Here is an 18,485-nt window from a genome sequence, read left to right as displayed (position 1 = left end):
TTTAACTTGAGGAGATATTTAATTGTATATTTGAAAAATCCACATAGGAAGATTGCATACTTTGTTTTTCCTAATCCTCACTATAAACTTGAATATATTGAATTTTGTTTTAATCAATCAAATGTTGAAAAATTAAAAAATTTCATCAATATTATTTGAGCATTGTGCACTAGAGCATCTCATTTCTCTTAATAATATTAATTTTAATATTTTGGGTTTAAACATTGTGTTGTAATTTAATGTTGACAATGATAATGGGAGCAATGATAAAATGGTCAATTTAGATTAAAAAAAAAAACAGGGTGATGTGCAAAGAAATGACTTGGAAAGAATTTTAGAGGATGACATGGACATTGACAATCTTGGATTTTACATTTTGAATTAGTAGAAAGTGAAAACAAAAAAATATTATTGCATGGATGGAGATATATTAACTCTTTATATGTTTATTGTATTAATTGAGTCTACATTTTGTATAGGATGTTGTGTCCTTTGTTAATTTCATAGTTTCTAGAATCTGATTATTGTTGATGCTTTGATTTGCACACAAAATTTAATTAAAATGTCAACAATTTGTGAGATGAAATAAATAAAGTGAAAAGGATTGAATTGATGTGTAAACCTAATTATTATTATTTATTTTTTTGCATTGTGTTTAGAATATCATAATATTGAGTTCCAATGGTTCGTTTAAATTTTTTTAGAGTTGTCTAGTTGGACTTTAACTTGATGTTGGGATTGCTAGTGTTTTTCAAGGTAATCTCTTAAAGTTAGTTTGTGATTTGAGTGTTGTTTCACATTTTTTGCAAATTTTGTTGTCGTTATTAGTTCATTGGCAAGTACACAAATTCATCCTAATAGTATTTTAAAATGGTAAGGCCAAGTATCGTTTTCATATGGATTTTGTTTGTGCTTAACTAGTGCGTATTCAAATTACGTGCAATTAATGAATGAATTGAGAAAATGCCAAGTAAATCATTTTGGTTGTAAATTAAACGATGGTGCGACTCTAGACTAAAACTAAGTAAAGAAAACAAATACTGAGCTTGCTGACGAAAAGTGAGTGCAAGATTTGGTTATGTCGAGGGCTCCCTATCGAAACCTCTCTTGATGTAATTAGGGTAATTTTTCTCTATTTAATATTATTATAGTTATCACCTACATCTGGGAAATTACTTTAATGATTCCTCACACGAGAAAGCATAATCCTCCTAGTTTCTTTCTTAATCTCTCAATAACTAAACTAAGTGTACTGTATGACTAATAGAGATGTACACCTCAACTAAATTACTTCATATTATCCCTAACAATGAAACATTTTAGATGTTCTTCCAACTTTTAAGGATTAACCACATTTCCCCGTGCTTAACCCTGGACATAACATATAATGGATGATCAAACCAAGTACATGGAAATAAACACTGAAAGAAACAATGAAACTATAAATAATATTAAATAGATAGTAAGAGTTTTTACATAAAGGGAGTTTTGTGGGAGGTTCCCCAACAATGGATTGTTTAGCCCTTCATGGTCATGAATGACTCAAATATACAAAAGGGTGTAACAGGTGAAAAGATAGGAAATGAAGGTAAAGTGGGGAAAGAGAGTGGGCTCTCAATGATTGTCTTCCTCCTCCAGATCAAGCTTAGGGCTTTTTCTTCTATCTAAACAAACTTTATTCTTCCTCCCAACTTTTTTCTTAAAAACCTTTCATGAGTTTGAAATCCCGCGCTACGCGCTGAGCGCGTCTGCGCGTGAGAGTAAGTGGTTGGATGCTAAGCGAACCATGTGCGCTAAGTGCCTTTTCGTTTGATTGCAGGTTCTCTTTGCTACTTTCTCGCGCTCAGCAGACACTCTCCCGCTAAGCGACACAGCTCACTAAGTGAGTTTAGTGCGCCGAGCGCGAACCATCAGACTTCAACTTCTATCTCTATCCCTTGCCTGTATAATTGCAAAATAAAGTCATCAAAACAATATGGATTAGCAGTTTAAGGCACCTACTGCACAAAAACTCAGAGAATGTTGAAATTTTAATGATTCACACGAAAAGATGTAATAAAAATGGGAAGATATTACTAATTCTTATATATTTTAATTACATAATTTACTCATGCACATCAATTAGCAGTGTTTATAATTCAAATATGGATATTGTTTTACTTATTCATTGAAATTGTTGAGGAAGATGGCATAATTAGAAAAAAATGTTGAAGCATGTGTTTTTTTTTTTTTTTTAAGTTTTATGTAATCTTTTGAACCTGTTTTCATATTGCACTTGATGAAAACTATTTTATGAATTACTCACGAGTTGTCTCAAAATTACAAAAAAAATGATAAAGATATTATAAATTGAAATTAGTTACAATATGTAAACAAAGGTTACAAGTTAGAACTTAGAAGGATGATGATTGACATTCTTTGTTGTTGAATGGTGTTTCATTATTTTGTGGAAAAGCAATATCATTGTTCCGAATATGAATGACACATTTTAAATTAAAGGATAGTCAAGGCGCGAAATGAAAAAAGTTTCTAATCTATATCATTTTTTAGTTAAACTATTATGTCAAGTTATTGTGGACAACTACAAGAGTTGGATAATCATTTTAGAAAAAGAGAATACTGGGTTGCTTCTTTGTGTAAAATGTTTGAGTCAAAGAGATAATTTTTGCATTTGATAAAGAAGATTTATATGTTTTGCTCAATTTTATAATTCAGAATTTTCTTCAATTGAACTTTTGACACTAGATAATAAATTTGAAAATTATTTTATAGATGTTTACTTTCACAATACATTTTCAAAATTACAAGGGATTAGTAATTTTTTCGTCAAACTTGTGGAGAAAAAAACATGTGTCAATTGATGTATTTACTTATAGAGTCAAGCTTTGATACTAGTGACAACATCATTAGTTGATTTTTTTTTTTGCTATGAATACCATCAATAATGAAATGCGAAATCACAGGAGAGATTAGTAATTGAATGATTACTTAGTTATTTATATATTAATATTTTTTTATAATATTGAAAATGAGAAAATAATGTAATATTTTTTAAATATAAAAAGCTCGAAGAGAACAATTGTTATATATATATAATCTAAAAAGTCTTATGTAATATTTTTAGCATTAATATTTTTTTATAATATTGAAAATGAGAAAATAATGTAATATTTTTTAAATATAAAAAGCTCGAAGAGAACAATTGTTATATATATATAATCTAAAAAGTCTTATGTAATATTTTTAGCAATACAATTTTTTTATATAAGTATTATCCTAATTACTTTAAATTTATGGATTCATTATATAAGTATTATCCTAATTACTTGAAAATATTTTAACAATAAAAACCAATTTACAGTATCTATGATAAGTTTTTTATTTTTTTTACTAATTATCTTAAAATTTATATTAATAAAAATTTGATTGAATTAGAAAGTAAAATAATACATAGCTTATAAATTTATAATTTATTAAAAATAATAATATATAAATACCTTATTATTTTAAACATTCCATCAATATTTTTTATATATCTATTCTTCCTACATCCTATCACTTATCACAATTATAGTTTGTGTATGGGCATGTATTTATTTTTCCATTATAGCAAGTGAAAGTGAATAATGACAAAGGGACATACTGGCAAAAAAAAAAAAAATGAAAAATGACACAGGACACGTAGGTGCGATTAATACGAGCGCCATAAAACACATGGCGGGAAGGCAAGGCAAGGTGAGTGAGTGGCCACGTCACGTGCGTCTCGCGTGGACTCCCGCCAAGTAACGGGTCGGAGACTCATCAATCAGCGTCACTCACTCCTCGCGCCTCTTTGTGATTTATGAATTTAGATTTTCCTTCTTCCTATCTTTTTTCCAAACCCTTGGCGCGAAATCAGGAACTTAGGGTTAGGGTTCCGATGGGGAGCAAGGTGAGCGACCACCACTTATCCACCGTCCGATCCATCGTGGGTTCCGAATTCACCGACATGGACATCATCAGAGCCCTCCACATGGCCAAAAACGACGTCACTGCGGCCATCAACATCATCTTCGACACTCACACTGCCCCCAAATTCAAGCCCACGCGCCCCACCAATCCCCGACCAGTTTCTCCTCCAAAATCGACCCCTCCCACTCCCACTGTCAACGCCAACTCAAACTACAGCGTCGGTGAACGACACAGCGATGATAACCGCGACGATTGGTGGCTCGTGAGTTGTAGTGAAATGACATGTTTGTCCACGTGTAAAGGGAGGACTATAAGTTCCGGCGAGACCGTGGTTTTCAAGTTTCCGGCGAAGAAGCTCTCCGCTTCGCCCTCTCCGGGGAAGGCGTTCGGGCGGGCAGCGACTTGTTCGGAGATAGTTCGATTCTCCACGGAACAAGCTGGGGAGGTAATGCGAACAACGGCAACGTTTGTTCAATTCAATTTCTGTTTTGATTAACGGTGTTTTGGTGTGGCAGATTGGTAGAATACCAAACGAATGGGCTCGGTGTCTTTTGCCTCTCGTGCGGGATCATAAGGTTAGGATTGAGGGGCAGTGTAAATATGCGCCTAAAGTTTTGGGAATCATGGACTCCATTGTTTTGTCAGTGAGGTATGCTTGATGTGAAAGCCTACGTGGCTTGCCACCTCGTTCAGGGATTTTGCTTTGCGTTGAAGTATTCATGTATGGAAATTTATGGTTTGCAGTTATGTTTTTTAATGGTGAAAACTGAATTCTGCTTGTTTTTGGGATTTGTTTCAGTGTATTTATCAATAGTTCGATGTTTGGTAAGCATCACCAGGTTTCTCTCAAGGATGCTGCCAACTCCACTGATGAATCGGTGTTTCATCCACTTACAAATTTGTTTCGGTTGCTGGGTTTAAACCCTTTTAAGAAGGTGGTTGTTGGAAGGTGTTATGTTTTATTTCTGTCCGTGGTGTTTGCTTTTGTTGTTTGATAAGCTAGCCTCTCTAGTAAGTCTGAAGAAAGTTGTACTTGAATGTTGACTTGTGTCGTTTTTTGATTTTTAAGGCGGAGTTAACTCCTAGTGATTTCTATTCCAACAAACGTCCTCTCACTCAAAGGGTACAAAACTACAGATTTAATTGCTTTGTGACTATTTCTGCAACCGTTTTTGCATGCTACCTTTCTATAACAGGAGAGATATTCTCTTCAGGTCACATTACCATGTTCCAAGTCTGAGCATCCTTCTCAAAATGGTCACGAGAGTGACAATGAGGATTCCATTTCTGAAATTGATGTTGAGAACATTGTTGGTGTTGGATCGAGCTCAGAGTTAGAGGTACTATATTCTGAGAGTAACATGCACTATTTTACTTGCACTTATAAATGGTATTGTCTTTAACCAGAAGTTGTTGTTCAGGAAATGGACCCCCCTGGTAATCTTATGTGTGAACTGCGGCCCTATCAAAAGCAGGCGCTTTATTGGATGATCCAGATGGAGAAGGGACAATCTATGGACGAGACAGCAACAACCCTCCATCCATGTTGGGAGGCATATCACCTGGCTGACAAGTATACCTGTGGTTATTTAATATCATGGTTTTAAATTGTGGTTGCATCGTGAGAACCAAATTGCAGACAAATGCATTAGATGTGGCTGCAATTGTTGTTGTGGACCACAATTTGAAACCCTGCTTAACACACACACACATAGAATAACCAATGAGTGGTTTGATGAAGTATTTGTGCTTATACTTGTTAGGAGGGAGCTTGTTATTTATTTGAATGCGTTTTCTGGTGAAGCCACAATAGAATTTCCTAGCACCCTTCAAATGGCCAGAGGAGGAGTATGTTTCTTAAGGAGTTAAACCTGGAAAATTTTCTTGCTTTCATGTATTGTTCAACATTTGTAATGTATTATTTTATTGTGAATTTGAAGATTTTGGCAGATGCTATGGGGCTTGGAAAGACCATCATGACCATATCCCTTCTCGTTGCCCATTCAGGAAAGGGTGGATCAATAGGCAGTCAACCCATAACCCAATCCTTTATTGAAAGTGGTGAAGTTAGTGATACAGTGCACAAATTTTCAAACATACCCAAGAAGGCAACCAAATTTGCTGGTTTTGATAAACCGATGAAGCAAAAGAATGCTCTAACAAGTGGTGGCAACTTGATAATATGTCCCATGACTCTTCTTGGGCAATGGAAGGTACTAGTGTTGTCAATTTTTGCATTTGTAGCTCTCTGGTACATCATTTCTCTACTTGAAAGTAGTATCACATTTTATTCAGCTGTGGGATGTATAGAGTAAGTCAAATACTTTCCAGTTCTGAACATTTGACAATTTCTGCAGGCAGAGATTGAAACTCATGCACACCCTGGGTCTCTGTCTCTATATGTTCACTATGGACAAAGTAGGCCAAAAGATGCAAAAAGTCTCGCCGAAAATGATGTTGTAATTACTACATATGGAATTTTGGCCTCTGAATTTTCCAGTGAGGTAGTTGAAACCTGTATACTATCTCTGATAGTGCTTATTTGCTTCATTTCTTAAGACTTATCAACTGGTGCATCTTTCTCTCTGTCTTATGTACAGAATGCAGAGGATAATGGTGGACTCTTCTCAATTCGGTGGTTTAGAGTGGTTCTTGATGAAGCACATACCATAAAATCTTCTAAAAGCCAAATTTCTTTTGCAGCTGCTGCTCTAATTTCTGACAGACGTTGGTGTCTAACAGGCACTCCGATTCAGGTGAATTATAACTGAGTCTCATGGCTGAAAACTTTCTTTTTGGTATTTGTGGATTAAGTAACTAATTAATTTTCCAAGAATAAGAATTTTCACACTAATCCTAAATTTTACAGAAGACCACTATGTGATGCCTTTAACTTGATATACTGGAAACCTTTGATTGGCACTAAGATTATATTGTATGGTTAAACTTATGAAATATTTAATTATCTCTGACAGTGTCTTATAGTTTCCATCTCTGAGTTGTATAATTGGAATATATCCATGACATTGTAGTTCTTATTGATGAGGTTTTGCTAATTTGTGCTGAGTTGTGGAGTTGGACTACGTAAAATCTATCCGTGACATTGTAGTATCATTATTATTCATGTTTTTATCAGTGTTGTGAGTTGGACATTGTGTTTTAGCATGATAACCCTTGGTCTGTATTATGTAATACGCATGTACCTTGCAATGCTGTCAAACCCTTAGTGTGTCTGGATAAGCTTTATTGTTTTTTCAATTCCTAAAGTGATTTTGGTATGAAAAATTTCGAAAAGTTAAAAAATCACTATTTGGGTTTTTTTCCAAATGAGTATGTACTTCAATTTTTTCATGGAACTGCTGTTCATGTATTTATATTATGATTATTTTGGAGTAGTCTAGTGTTCCAAATTAGTTTTTTTTCTTCCTGACATGGAGCCCTTTTTAATCTACAGAACAGCCTTGAGGATATTTACAGTCTTCTGCGGTTTCTGAGAATAGAGCCTTGGGGTCATTGGGCCTGGTAAAATTTCCTCTTTCTTTGTGTTGGATATGTTAGCTCGTTATTATGCCCAATGTTATCTACTATTTCCTCTTTTTTCTCATCAGGGTTATTTTTTTAGCTTCCGAAGGCCATTTTTGGATGGTGAATATATTTTTAGGAGGGAGCAGGGGAAGTTAAATATGGTTTTAAACTGAACTTTGTATCTCTAACAGAATTTATTTATAATTTCTACATTCTATGGAAGTTGTAGCTTTCAAATATTTATTTTCCAAGGATTGAATTAAATAACAATGGTAACAAGACTTGTACATGACAATATGACATTCATAATTTTATAGCATAAAATAAATCTTGTGTAAGCTTAAGACAAGTGGTTTGTTTGACACTCCTTTTTACTTTGCTTTTCAAACTTCTGTTGGTTGATTACAATGGCAACAATCAGAGAAGAATTCTACACCTTATGATTTGATTGAGTGTTTATGAGTTAATATTTTCTAGTCAAAATTTCTGTAACATAAATGAAGTACAAAGTATGAAACCAAGTTGGATGTCATGAATGCTTAGCATAGTCATCTAATGCAAAGTATTTGTTATGGGCTCATTTTATTATAAGTTATTGCTACTCTGTTTATTACTTTGATTGTTTACTCTTTTAAGTGGGTATGTGGCTGGAGTACTGGACTGAAGATTTGTTTTATATGGTCTAGGTGGAACAAACTTATTCAAAAACCATTTGAGGGTGGTGATGAAAGAGGGCTGAAGTTAGTTCAATCAATTTTGAAGCCAATCATGTTGAGGAGAACCAAACATAGCACAGATCGAGAGGGCAAGTCAGTAATCTGGTTAAAGACCTTTGCTATTTTAACATATAGTTCATTCTATTGACTTATCATTTGTTGCAGGCCAATCCTAGTTCTCCCTCCAGCTGATACGCAGGTAATTTACTGTGAACCCACAGAAGCTGAAAAGGACTTCTATGGAGCCCTATTCAAAAGATCTAAGGTATTCTGAGTTTCTAATCTAAATTTAATATTTTCAGTTTTTCACCTTATTTTTTGGCACTGAAACAAACCACATTGATCCAACTCGTTGATGAAATTTATGCAGGTAAAATTTGACCAGTTTGTTGAGCAAGGGCGTGTTCTTCATAATTATGCTTCAATATTGGAGTTACTTTTACGTCTTCGGCAATGTTGTGATCATCCATTTCTTGTAATGAGGTATGATGTCTTACATTCCCAATTCCTGTTAATATACTTGAATTTTGTACCAAAATTCTGCTGCCAGCACATGACAACTTATTGTAATTGTAAGCATCTTGTCTGATTAATTGGTTTTTAAGGTGTTACACTACATTTAATCTGTTCAAAATTTCTAACCTGTTCTATCCAACATCATGCTATTCATAAGCTAATCCGAGGAGTTTTTTGGTTAGGTTTGGTTATTTTTCAAGTTCCGGAGAAATTTCAATACAAGAGACTTAAAATTTATATAAACACTGGCCTTTTTAATATACTGTATGTTAGTTACAGTTTTCAAGTTGAATTTGAGAGTAGTAGAACCTTAGCACACTAAACAAATTGATCAAGGTGATAATACAATGATGAGATGCTGGATGATGGTAGCATTGTGGAAGCTGAAAAGTGAAAAGCAAAAATGATAACTAGGTAGTACTTTTACATAATTGGTGTAATTGTCAAGTTTTCTTTCTGACTTCGCCTAATTTTTTTTACTTTTTGAAACTGAAGAATATTTAGGGGAGGAAAATAAAATGTTCTGTTCTAATCATATTTGGAGGGACATGGACTTTTAGGATGGAACCTTAAGTCAGTAGTATGGTTAGGAATATAATCGATATTAACAGGTCTGTTTTATAAGATTTTCAAGGTTGGTGGCCCCTGCCCATTTTATTTTGCATCATTCAATTGTCTAAAGTATTTGGAAAATGTTGTTTGGGCTGTAGGTTCATCACAACCTTTTTTTGTTCTTGAAGTCCATGTGTGTGTGTAAGGTGTTTATAATAGTTTGATGTTTTTGATTGCATCAGAACAATATGCTGCATAGGATGATTTTCTTGACTTTGCTTGATGTTGTTTTACTTTTGATGTTTCTTGGGAAGTTTGTTTGATGCAATGTGATTGAAAAGCACTCTTGTGATTATGTTTTCTTTGACCCTTATACCATTAAGTTGTTTTCTCTTCAAAAGTCTTAGCTTATGCTTTATTGTCATGGTAACAATTGATTCATTTAGTCGAGGTGATACTCAAGAATTTGCGGATCTAAACAAACTAGCCAAGCGCTTCCTTAGAGGAACCTATACTGCTTCAGAAGGTGAAGTAAAAGATACACCTTCACGGGCTTATGTTCAAGAAGTTGTGGAAGAGCTATGTAAAGGGGAGCAAGGAGAGTGTCCAATATGTCTTGAAGTATTTGAAGATGCAGTGTTAACGCCTTGTGCTCACCGCTTATGCCGGGAATGCCTCTTGTCAAGTTGGCGAAATGCTACATCTGGCTTATGTCCTGTTTGTAGGTATTATCAAGCTTCTCCATTAGAATTTTGGATATCTTCTATTTAACTTTGATTGAAGGAAGTTCAAAATTGTCTTTATTGCAGTAGTTTTCAGATGAATCTTGGTTATGGTACAAATTCCTAACAATATTGTTTATTTTACAGGAAAACAATCAGCAGGCTGGATCTTATCACTGCCCCTACTGAGAATCGGTTTCAGGTGGATATTGAGAAGAACTGGGTAGAGTCTTGCAAGGTAACTGTTCTTTTGAATGAACTTGAAAATCTTCGCTCATCTGGCTCCAAAAGCATTGTTTTCAGCCAGTGGACTGCTTTTCTAGACCTCTTGCAGATTCCCTTTACTCGGTAAGATTTGTTGCTAGTTGAATCATATCATTTTCTAGGAAATATACCATTCTTTTGGGAGAGAATCTCAGTGAGTGTGGATGTTTCATTGTGTTGTAATATTACCATTCTTTCTAAATTGATCTCAGCTTTGAGGATTGCTATGATGCTGTGGCATGCTTCATCTGTTCTTTTCTGCATCATGCTTCATCTGTTCTTTTCTGCATCATGCTTAAGCCATTAATGCCATTATGAATTTAATTACCTTTTTATTGATTCAACACATTTTGGCAATGAACAACAATACCAAAGAAGTTTTTCTTTGTGACTGCACTCATGTACAGGAATAACATTTCGTTTGTTCGACTTGACGGGACTTTGAATCTGCAGCAGCGGGAAAAAGTAATCAAGCAATTCTCCGAAGACAGCAACACCCTGGTCTTGACATACTTCCTCTTGCATTTGTTTGTGACCTAGACAGTGTAGTGAAACTGGTTCGATGCATTGAGTATTTGATACTTATTTCTTGCATCAGGTGCTGTTAATGTCACTAAAAGCTGGTGGAGTAGGTATAAACCTAACAGCAGCTTCTAATGCTTTTGTCATGGTACGTGCAAACTGTTTTTTAACCAAATCACATGGGGATAAAGTGTAATAAATTTGAACTCTGATAATTGGATTTCTATCAACATTGGGTATGATCCACATGATGTGAGTTTTTAACCAAATTGATTGTGCAAAAAACACATCCTCAACAAAGTTATTATTACCAAAGAAGTGACTAAAATCACACGATCTTTAGTGGAGTGTATAAAATGGATATATAGTGACATTATTACTATTGTCATTTGGAAAGTATTTGTTTTTTTAGTAATTATGGATTATTGATAATTTTTCACTTTGGACAGGACCCATGGTGGAATCCTGCTGTTGAGGAACAAGCTGTTATGCGTATTCATCGTATTGGACAAACAAAGAAGGTTGCCATTAGACGGTTTATTGTGAAGGTATATTTAATATCCCAAATTTGGAAAATCATGCACATATCTCACAGGGTCGTACTATTATATATTTTTAATCGGGCCCAGTTAATTGCTTCACTGGGTACAAGAAATCTGCTAGTAAACTAGTGAAGTTTTAGTGGCAAAGCCACTGGCTGAACTGGACTTCTACCTTTTTACGAGATTGCTTTGTTCAAGCAAGTTAATGTGGATAATTACGTGTCACTTGCCACTTGTCAGCATGTCTGTTTGGTATCTATCACCAAATTATTGAATTATAACCCTGGTTCCAAGTGTTGTTATTGACTTGAATATGGCATTTGTTCTTATGTCTAACATTGCAGGGGACAGTTGAGGAGAGAATGGAGGCAGTGCAAGCACGTAAACAACGAATGATTTCTGGTGCCTTGACTGATCAAGAAGTTCGAACTGCAAGGATTGAGGAATTGAAGATGCTTTTTACTTAGACAAGAAGCAGTGCAAACATATTCGCTTGCTTTGGGTGCACCAGCACTTTCACAAATTTTGCATCCCATGTTTTTTTTTTTTTTTGGTTCTTAAGTGCCGGTGACTGGCGAGTGCGAGGTAGTTGTAACTAGTAACATGAAGGTGCTTCTTAGGCGGCATGTGTGCCAGGGAGTTATCTTTTAGCCTGCATAGTGGGATCAAGTTTACTGAATATCTTGATCAACACAATGCTTGAATCAGGCTGTTTGGAGGGGGAGGTGCAAAGTAGATGGACATCTTTGATGTAATTGGGAACACGCTGTTGTTTGGGAGAGGGGAACGAGTGGATAAAGGAAATGGAGGGACTTATTTTTTTCCCTTGGCAATCTTATAGTCCAAGTTGAGTGAATGTATGTATGTAATTCAACAACTAATAATATAAAAATGAATTTTTTCGTCTGCGTTACCCCCAATTTGGAGGGGAGAAATACTTTGGCTGCGTATTTCGTGGTCTTTCTTTTCTCCCTTAACAAAAAAACAAGAGCAATGGTGTAATCAAATATTTGTAAATCATTTTAAAATTAATATTTATTAATTAAAATATTTTGGTATTCTAAAATTATATATATATATATATATATTATATTAATATTGTTAAGTTTAAATATCTTTATTTTTATTTTTATAATGTAGTGTTTTATCATTTTTGTTGTATTTTTTTTCATTTTATTTCTTGCAAAATGTGTTTTATTTTTTATCCTCTAAAGTATTTTAAATATTATTTTTTTCACTATCTAAAACGTGATCTAAAATACTTGAAAGAAAAAAAAAATAAAAAAATACATTTCACAAGGAACTAGAACAACCGGCGAGGAAGAGGGGATGCCTCCATTGATGGTTTCAAGGCATATTTAGAGGTGTGCCACTGGCGCCAAGTGGAAAGGTGATCCAATTATATATTGCTCTTATGCTTGCTATATATAGTACACATATTATGTATATGACTAATATTATATGTTATCTTAACTAATATTATGTACTCATGATTCAATTATGAATTTTTAAGTTAATAGTGGTTATGTACTCTTATCTTAACTTTTGAATTATGTAAACATGTTTAGATAATTTCCCCCCCTTTTAAATCAGAATCTAAAACAATTTTTTAAAACTATTTTAAGCTATGATGTATAAATTCTGAATTTTTTTCTAAAACAAAATAATTTGTTTTACAATTTTAAAATTATTTTTTTTAAGCTTAAACTAACAACCCATAAAATGTCCTTAAAATTTGGATGGAAAGAAATCATGTGATACTAGTTCAACTTAAGTAAAACATGCCTGCGTATTTTATGGTGCATTCTTCAGAGAATAATCAAACTAACTCTGAATCTTTCTTGTTCTATCATTTTGTTCTGGCCAGTTTCAAGCTAAACAACAGTAAGTAAACCTTGAGAAGGCACAAAGCTGGGTCTTCTTCTGTTGCAGATTTGTCTAGAAATTGATTTAGAAAGGGTTCCCCAAGAGATTCCATGGTAGAAGGAAAACAAAGTTGAATAATTGAATACCTTACTTTGAAGTGTTTTGAAAGAAAAACAATATGGGTTGGAGGGAAAATAAGTGGAATATTTCAAGGAAATAGTTCAGAGATTAGAGAGGGAGAGTTGCCCTTCATCAACACCAGGACTTTTGCCAACAACTGATAAACCACCAGAGAAAGTCAGTTCTGAAACAACTGATAAATCACTAGTGAATGTCATTGCTGCAACAACTGATAAATCACTAGTGAATGTCGTTGCTGCTGCAACAACTGATGCACCACCTATTCAACCATCGGACATTATCTGCCTGTTAAACCATGCCCCAGACAATGTTCCTGAAAATCTGCATGTGGTCTTCTGATATATAGTGTTCACATGAATTGCCAGACCATGCAAACCATCTCAAACCAAAGAATTTCTCTCGATGGTGATGCCAGTCTCCAATTTTATTGTGGGCCGCTATAAAGATGAAATACTTTTGATTAGTTTTCTTGGGGAGAAGAGATTCTAGCTAGCATAAGAAAATAAATTCTACAAGCTGCTATTGCCTCTACTTTTTATTCTGTTCAGTTTTTTAGGAAGGAAAATTAACAATTACCTCACTTTATGATGCATTTTGTTGTCTTGTAGTCCAGTAGATAATAATAAGTTTGGTATAATATTTTGGAGCAGATGAAACGTGTACATTTTGAATGACAAAACCGTGTCTCTCCTTACCACATACATTTTTTTTAAAAAAAATAGCAAATTGCATACATTCTTGAAGATATAACTATTCACCTTAAAAACAATTTTATTGTTACTTGCAAGTTACATAAAGGTAAATTTATTTTTTCATAAGGGAATGGTCACTTATTTAGAGAAAAATTACAGAATTTTCCAGAAAGCAAACAATTGTAACTTAAATTTAATAAACATGGCCTTATCCCTGTATATTTGTTTAATAATCTTCTAAAATCTAAACTTTATATGATTGACATTAGTTATGTTCACAAACTAGGCCAATGTGATTATACATTAGCGAACAATCGATAAGTTTTGGCATCAAGAACTATCTGCCTAACTGCTGCAACTGCTGATATAGCTCCCAATGCAGAGAAAGCAACAGCAATAGTTACATTCAACCAGTAAATGAGACTTCGCTTGGATGGCTTAAATGTCACGTTGAAGAAAACCACTGGCAAAATGAAGTCAAGTGGCATAAAGCCAAATGCTCCTATAAGCGAGTTTATGTCCCCAAAAAAGGGCAGCATTGCTGCTATAGTAGCTGCGGTAATTATAGCTAATGACCGAGAAATCAGTCTTGGAATTACATTGCGAGGAGAAAACTCAGGGCTTTCTGGGTCTCCAAATGTTTGCTCTAGTACTACATTTGTAGGCTGCAAGTACACCTGCACCAAATTTTGCAATTCAATGGTGAACTAGGTCCTAGTTGAGTTGAGGAAGATAGAACAGTTAGTAATTTTGGATTATAATTAAACTGAAATCATGCTTGATATCCAAAATTATGTTCAAACACAACAAAAAAAGTTGATTTGTCAACCATGTTATTTTGTATAAAATTCAGTGCAAACTATAATCTTAGGATGCACCACCAAGTAGTGGTGTAGTGGCAATCAGGTGTTACTTACCACACCAACAGCTGATAGTTGGGTTATTGTGAAAATGTTGGTCATATAAATAAACCACTTGGGAACCAAAGGCTTCCCATTATCCACGAAGTTGCTTAAAATGAGTCCCGCAGCTTGATTTCCAAACGCCCAATAGCCAGAGATGGCTACGCTAAAGAAAGTGAAGATAAGTACAGCATAACAAACACATAGTCCCTTGAACATCTTCCCTTTTACCGGAGGTGCTAATGTTGCCTGTAACCAAAGAAAAAATTGAAAGCATGTGTGTTTTTCTTAAAAAGTTAAAACAAATACGGCGCGGGTAGTATTAAGAAACTCTACACATCAAAGGAAACTGATCTAGCTGTTTCAAACCTGAATTTCTGGAACTATTCCATTGCCATAAGTTGTGGCAATGATGGCAATGGCATTAAAGATTCCAAATAAGCGATTTGTTGTATCACCTTTTAAAGAATAATCCTTTTCTGGCCCTTTTGATGTGTTTCCTGATTAAGTAGTTATTGTAAAAGTTCAGAGAAAGGTGTACTCAATTGAGCTCAGCTGCACAGGTGTTAGTTAATTAACTGGACTATTAAGGAGGGGAAGGAAATACCAATATATATGGAAGCTGTAGTAGCACAGGCACTATAGGCTAAGCATAGTACCAAAGACACCAAATTAATGTGTCTCAGTGAGTGGAAAGATGGAATTTGAGCCAAAATCAGCATGAAGCATCCAAATATCACTACAAACTGATAAAGCTTCATGCTTCCATTTGGGTTTGATAGCAGGTACATTGCCTGCAGTTGGTTCCGTTAGGAAAAGCCGTGAAGAAGAATCAGTAGAGTCAATGTCTATGTATGTATACTCAGTACTCCTTTTTTTTTTCCTGGTCTATTTTATAAACATTACATAACTCCTCCTATAAATACCGATACCATGATAATAATTAATAACAACTATTAAATTATGATTAAAAATAATAAACACTTAAAATTAAAATATTTTAAAAAATTAAATTAAAATATAATATAATCATTAAATCTCTAAAAGATTCATTAAAGAAATCATGTTCTAAAATATTTCAATTATCGTTAACCATCACTATCATCATGACTGTCATTACCTTTGCTGTTATGACCATCGTTGTTGCTGCCACAACTGCCGACAGCGACAATAGTGCCAGTTGATGACAACATCATGATGGTGGCTACAACTGTGATGATGGTAACAGTGGCGACACGTAAAAATTACGACGACAAAGATGGTGGCGATTAGAGTGGTGGCTACAATAATGATCATAGTGATGACAATAACAGTCATGATGTTGATGAATTAATCGAGATATTTTAGAAATGGAATAATAATTAAGATCTTTATAAATTTGTTTGTTGTTTAATTAATCTTTTAGAGATTTGATGATTATTAGATTTTAATTTAAAATTTTAAATATTTTAGTTTTAACCATTCTTTATCTTTAATCTCAATCCAATGATTGTTCTCATGTTTTCACATAAAAAATATTCTTAAAATCACATCGTAATTCATGCTACCTGATGAATGCCAATTTAACTGCTTCTCTAAATTAGCAATGGTAAATAGTGTCCTCAAGCTTTTCAAAACTTATTTTCAGAATGAAATTCATCACACTCGTTTGTTTGATACTTTTATTTTGAAATAATTGTAAAGCAATATGAAATGATTTTTAAAAGCAAGAATAAAATCAAACATACCCTTAATTATTTTTAAGAAAGTAAACTCTAATATGATATATAAAAAATAAAGAAATAAAAAATGTATAGTAATCTTTACACACCTTCATGCACTGTCCTCCAAGAAGAGGACACAACACTTCAGCACTATAGCACACTGCAAATTGAATTGGCCCCACAAAAAACCGATCCCACCGAGGACCTTCCAAGGTTAATAATATTGATACATTAGTTCTGAGCCTATGAATTGGTCAACATGAATTGGTCCTAGAACTTACTAAGCTATGGTAGCAAAATTTTTCAGATCAATCAGTTAGTGAGGACCATGATGTTTGCATAGACTTCATCAGGATTTCAAATGCAATGGATTCTGACTGGTGCTTATGGGGCCAAACATGGAAAATGCTTATTATACATCACTTTCCCCTTTTACATTTCTCTCATCTTTGTAGGTAGGTAGTATAATGAAGGTATAGCTAACTCTGATTAGAAAATAAAAGTTTAATACATAATATATGTATAAGAGTGTGTGACTGTATTACTTTTTTCAGCACTAAATAAAGCGACTTCACTTATGTTAGGTGCAGACTTGTCAATATTCGTATGCTCCTTTTGCGTCTTAAAACATCACAAGACATTAGTACAACTTGTACGGTAAGAAGGACTTAAACCGGGGGAGACCAACTTTGTGTATTACTTCAATATATGTGGCAAAGAGAGGGCTTTCAATTCAATACATTTTTCTTCAAAAATACTTGAAAGAATCAAATCCTTCCTTAACCACCAAATCAATATTATTACAGGGAAGGAGTGTACGTAGTACCTAAAATGCCACGAGCCATGTCTCCAAATCGTAGCTGGCGATTGCCTAAATGAGCATGGTGCTCAAGGACCAAAGACAACAAATTGTATGAGTAGAAACTGACCAAAGCTCCAATGACCAAGCAAAGTATTCCGGTTGTCCATCCGAGGAAGGTGAAAGCATATGGAAGACTTAGGAGTGGTGGAGCCACAATTGATGTTGTCAAGTGGTAACCACAGTGCATCCATGTACCTGCAAAAAATCATAAGTGAGTCGCATGAAATAACCCTTTTTAATTAAAATCTTGAATACATTAGCCTTTGTTTTAATCCAGAGGAATGAAAAGCTAGCTAGTTGCTTGGTATTCGTGCTCACTAGTCACTACTAAAACAAAGTTATGTGAAGCAATTAAACATTACTCTCTCTGTTCTGTATGTTATAGACTTTTTACACAAATTAAGAGAAGTTAGCAAATAGATGGAAACCTATAACAATTTTACAACATCTCTATTATCATCATTAATTCTTTCATAGTTCCTGCGGTCTATTATTAATATTATTTAGGTATAGATGGAAAAAAAATAATTAGTATAAAAAGTTAGAATAAGACTTATTTTTTCTATTTTAACTCGACACTTATTACGAGGCAGAGGGAGTAATACACAATATTGAAGCCTGCAAGATGACATAAATACTAAAGAACTAAACAGAGGAAAAAGAGTTTCCGATGGAATAAAACTATAAATGATTGCAGTAAAAAAAAAAAAAACCATAAGTGATTACTGCAACCTTTTGATTTGAGGACAAAGAGAGTGCCAGCGCCAATATCTTTTCGGTGGTGAAGTTGTTCCGAAGCATTATGGTTTTCTGTTTCATGTGTTGCTGTTGATCTTGGAAGCAACATGTGTGTGTGTGTGTGAGTGTAAGGGTTCAAATCAAACAAATGAACAGAAGAACAAGTGAAGGCCAAATAACAGAACTGATGAATACTAAATAGAGCAGAGTCAATTTGTAGCAGCTAGCTAGAATGCTAGATGAGCTTGTTCTGATATTTTGAGTCTGTTAT

The 18,485-nt window shown here is 34.2% G+C and overlaps 2 protein-coding genes across 3 annotated transcripts; one reads left to right on the top strand and one right to left on the bottom strand.

The window, feature by feature from the left end:
- Nucleotides 1-3,725: 3,725 nt before the first annotated feature.
- Nucleotides 3,726-12,245, top strand: LOC114377432 (DNA repair protein RAD5A-like). Of its 2 annotated transcripts, none has more exons than XR_003659080.1 (20): nt 3,726-4,396; nt 4,467-4,600; nt 4,751-4,886; nt 5,021-5,074; nt 5,166-5,291; nt 5,373-5,524; nt 5,715-5,799; nt 5,892-6,164; nt 6,309-6,455; nt 6,552-6,707; nt 7,406-7,473; nt 8,163-8,285; nt 8,358-8,457; nt 8,563-8,675; nt 9,707-9,985; nt 10,130-10,330; nt 10,654-10,747; nt 10,867-10,916; nt 11,218-11,316; nt 11,655-11,750. XR_003659080.1 is itself a non-coding variant. In XM_028335930.1 (20 exons), exons 1-20 carry the CDS (start codon nt 3,842-3,844, stop codon nt 11,775-11,777), a joined length of 3,090 nt encoding a protein of 1,029 aa, XP_028191731.1. In that variant the 5' UTR covers nt 3,728-3,841; the 3' UTR covers nt 11,778-12,245. The 2 variants fall into 2 exon arrangements, 1 of the variants encoding a protein (XP_028191731.1); XM_028335930.1 differs by having other exon boundaries at nt 3,728-4,396; nt 10,845-10,916; nt 11,655-12,245.
- Nucleotides 12,246-14,105: 1,860 nt separating this feature from the next.
- On the bottom strand, nt 14,106-18,411 carry LOC114375127 (GABA transporter 1-like). Its single transcript, XM_028332875.1, has 7 exons — nt 18,209-18,411; nt 17,441-17,671; nt 16,722-16,819; nt 15,519-15,705; nt 15,281-15,411; nt 14,927-15,160; nt 14,106-14,686 (listed from the first exon to the last, which is right to left on the bottom strand). Exons 1-7 carry the CDS (start codon nt 18,321-18,323, stop codon nt 14,306-14,308), a joined length of 1,377 nt encoding a protein of 458 aa, XP_028188676.1. The 5' UTR covers nt 18,324-18,411; the 3' UTR covers nt 14,106-14,305.
- Nucleotides 18,412-18,485: the final 74 nt, after the last annotated feature.

The sequence above is a fragment of the Glycine soja genome, chromosome 11, assembly GCF_004193775.1.
Source record: "Glycine soja cultivar W05 chromosome 11, ASM419377v2, whole genome shotgun sequence".
Taxonomy (NCBI): Eukaryota; Viridiplantae; Streptophyta; class Magnoliopsida; order Fabales; family Fabaceae; genus Glycine; species Glycine soja.
The sequence above is the reverse complement of the archived record's forward strand: the minus strand, read 5'-3'. Positions and strand labels throughout refer to the sequence as shown.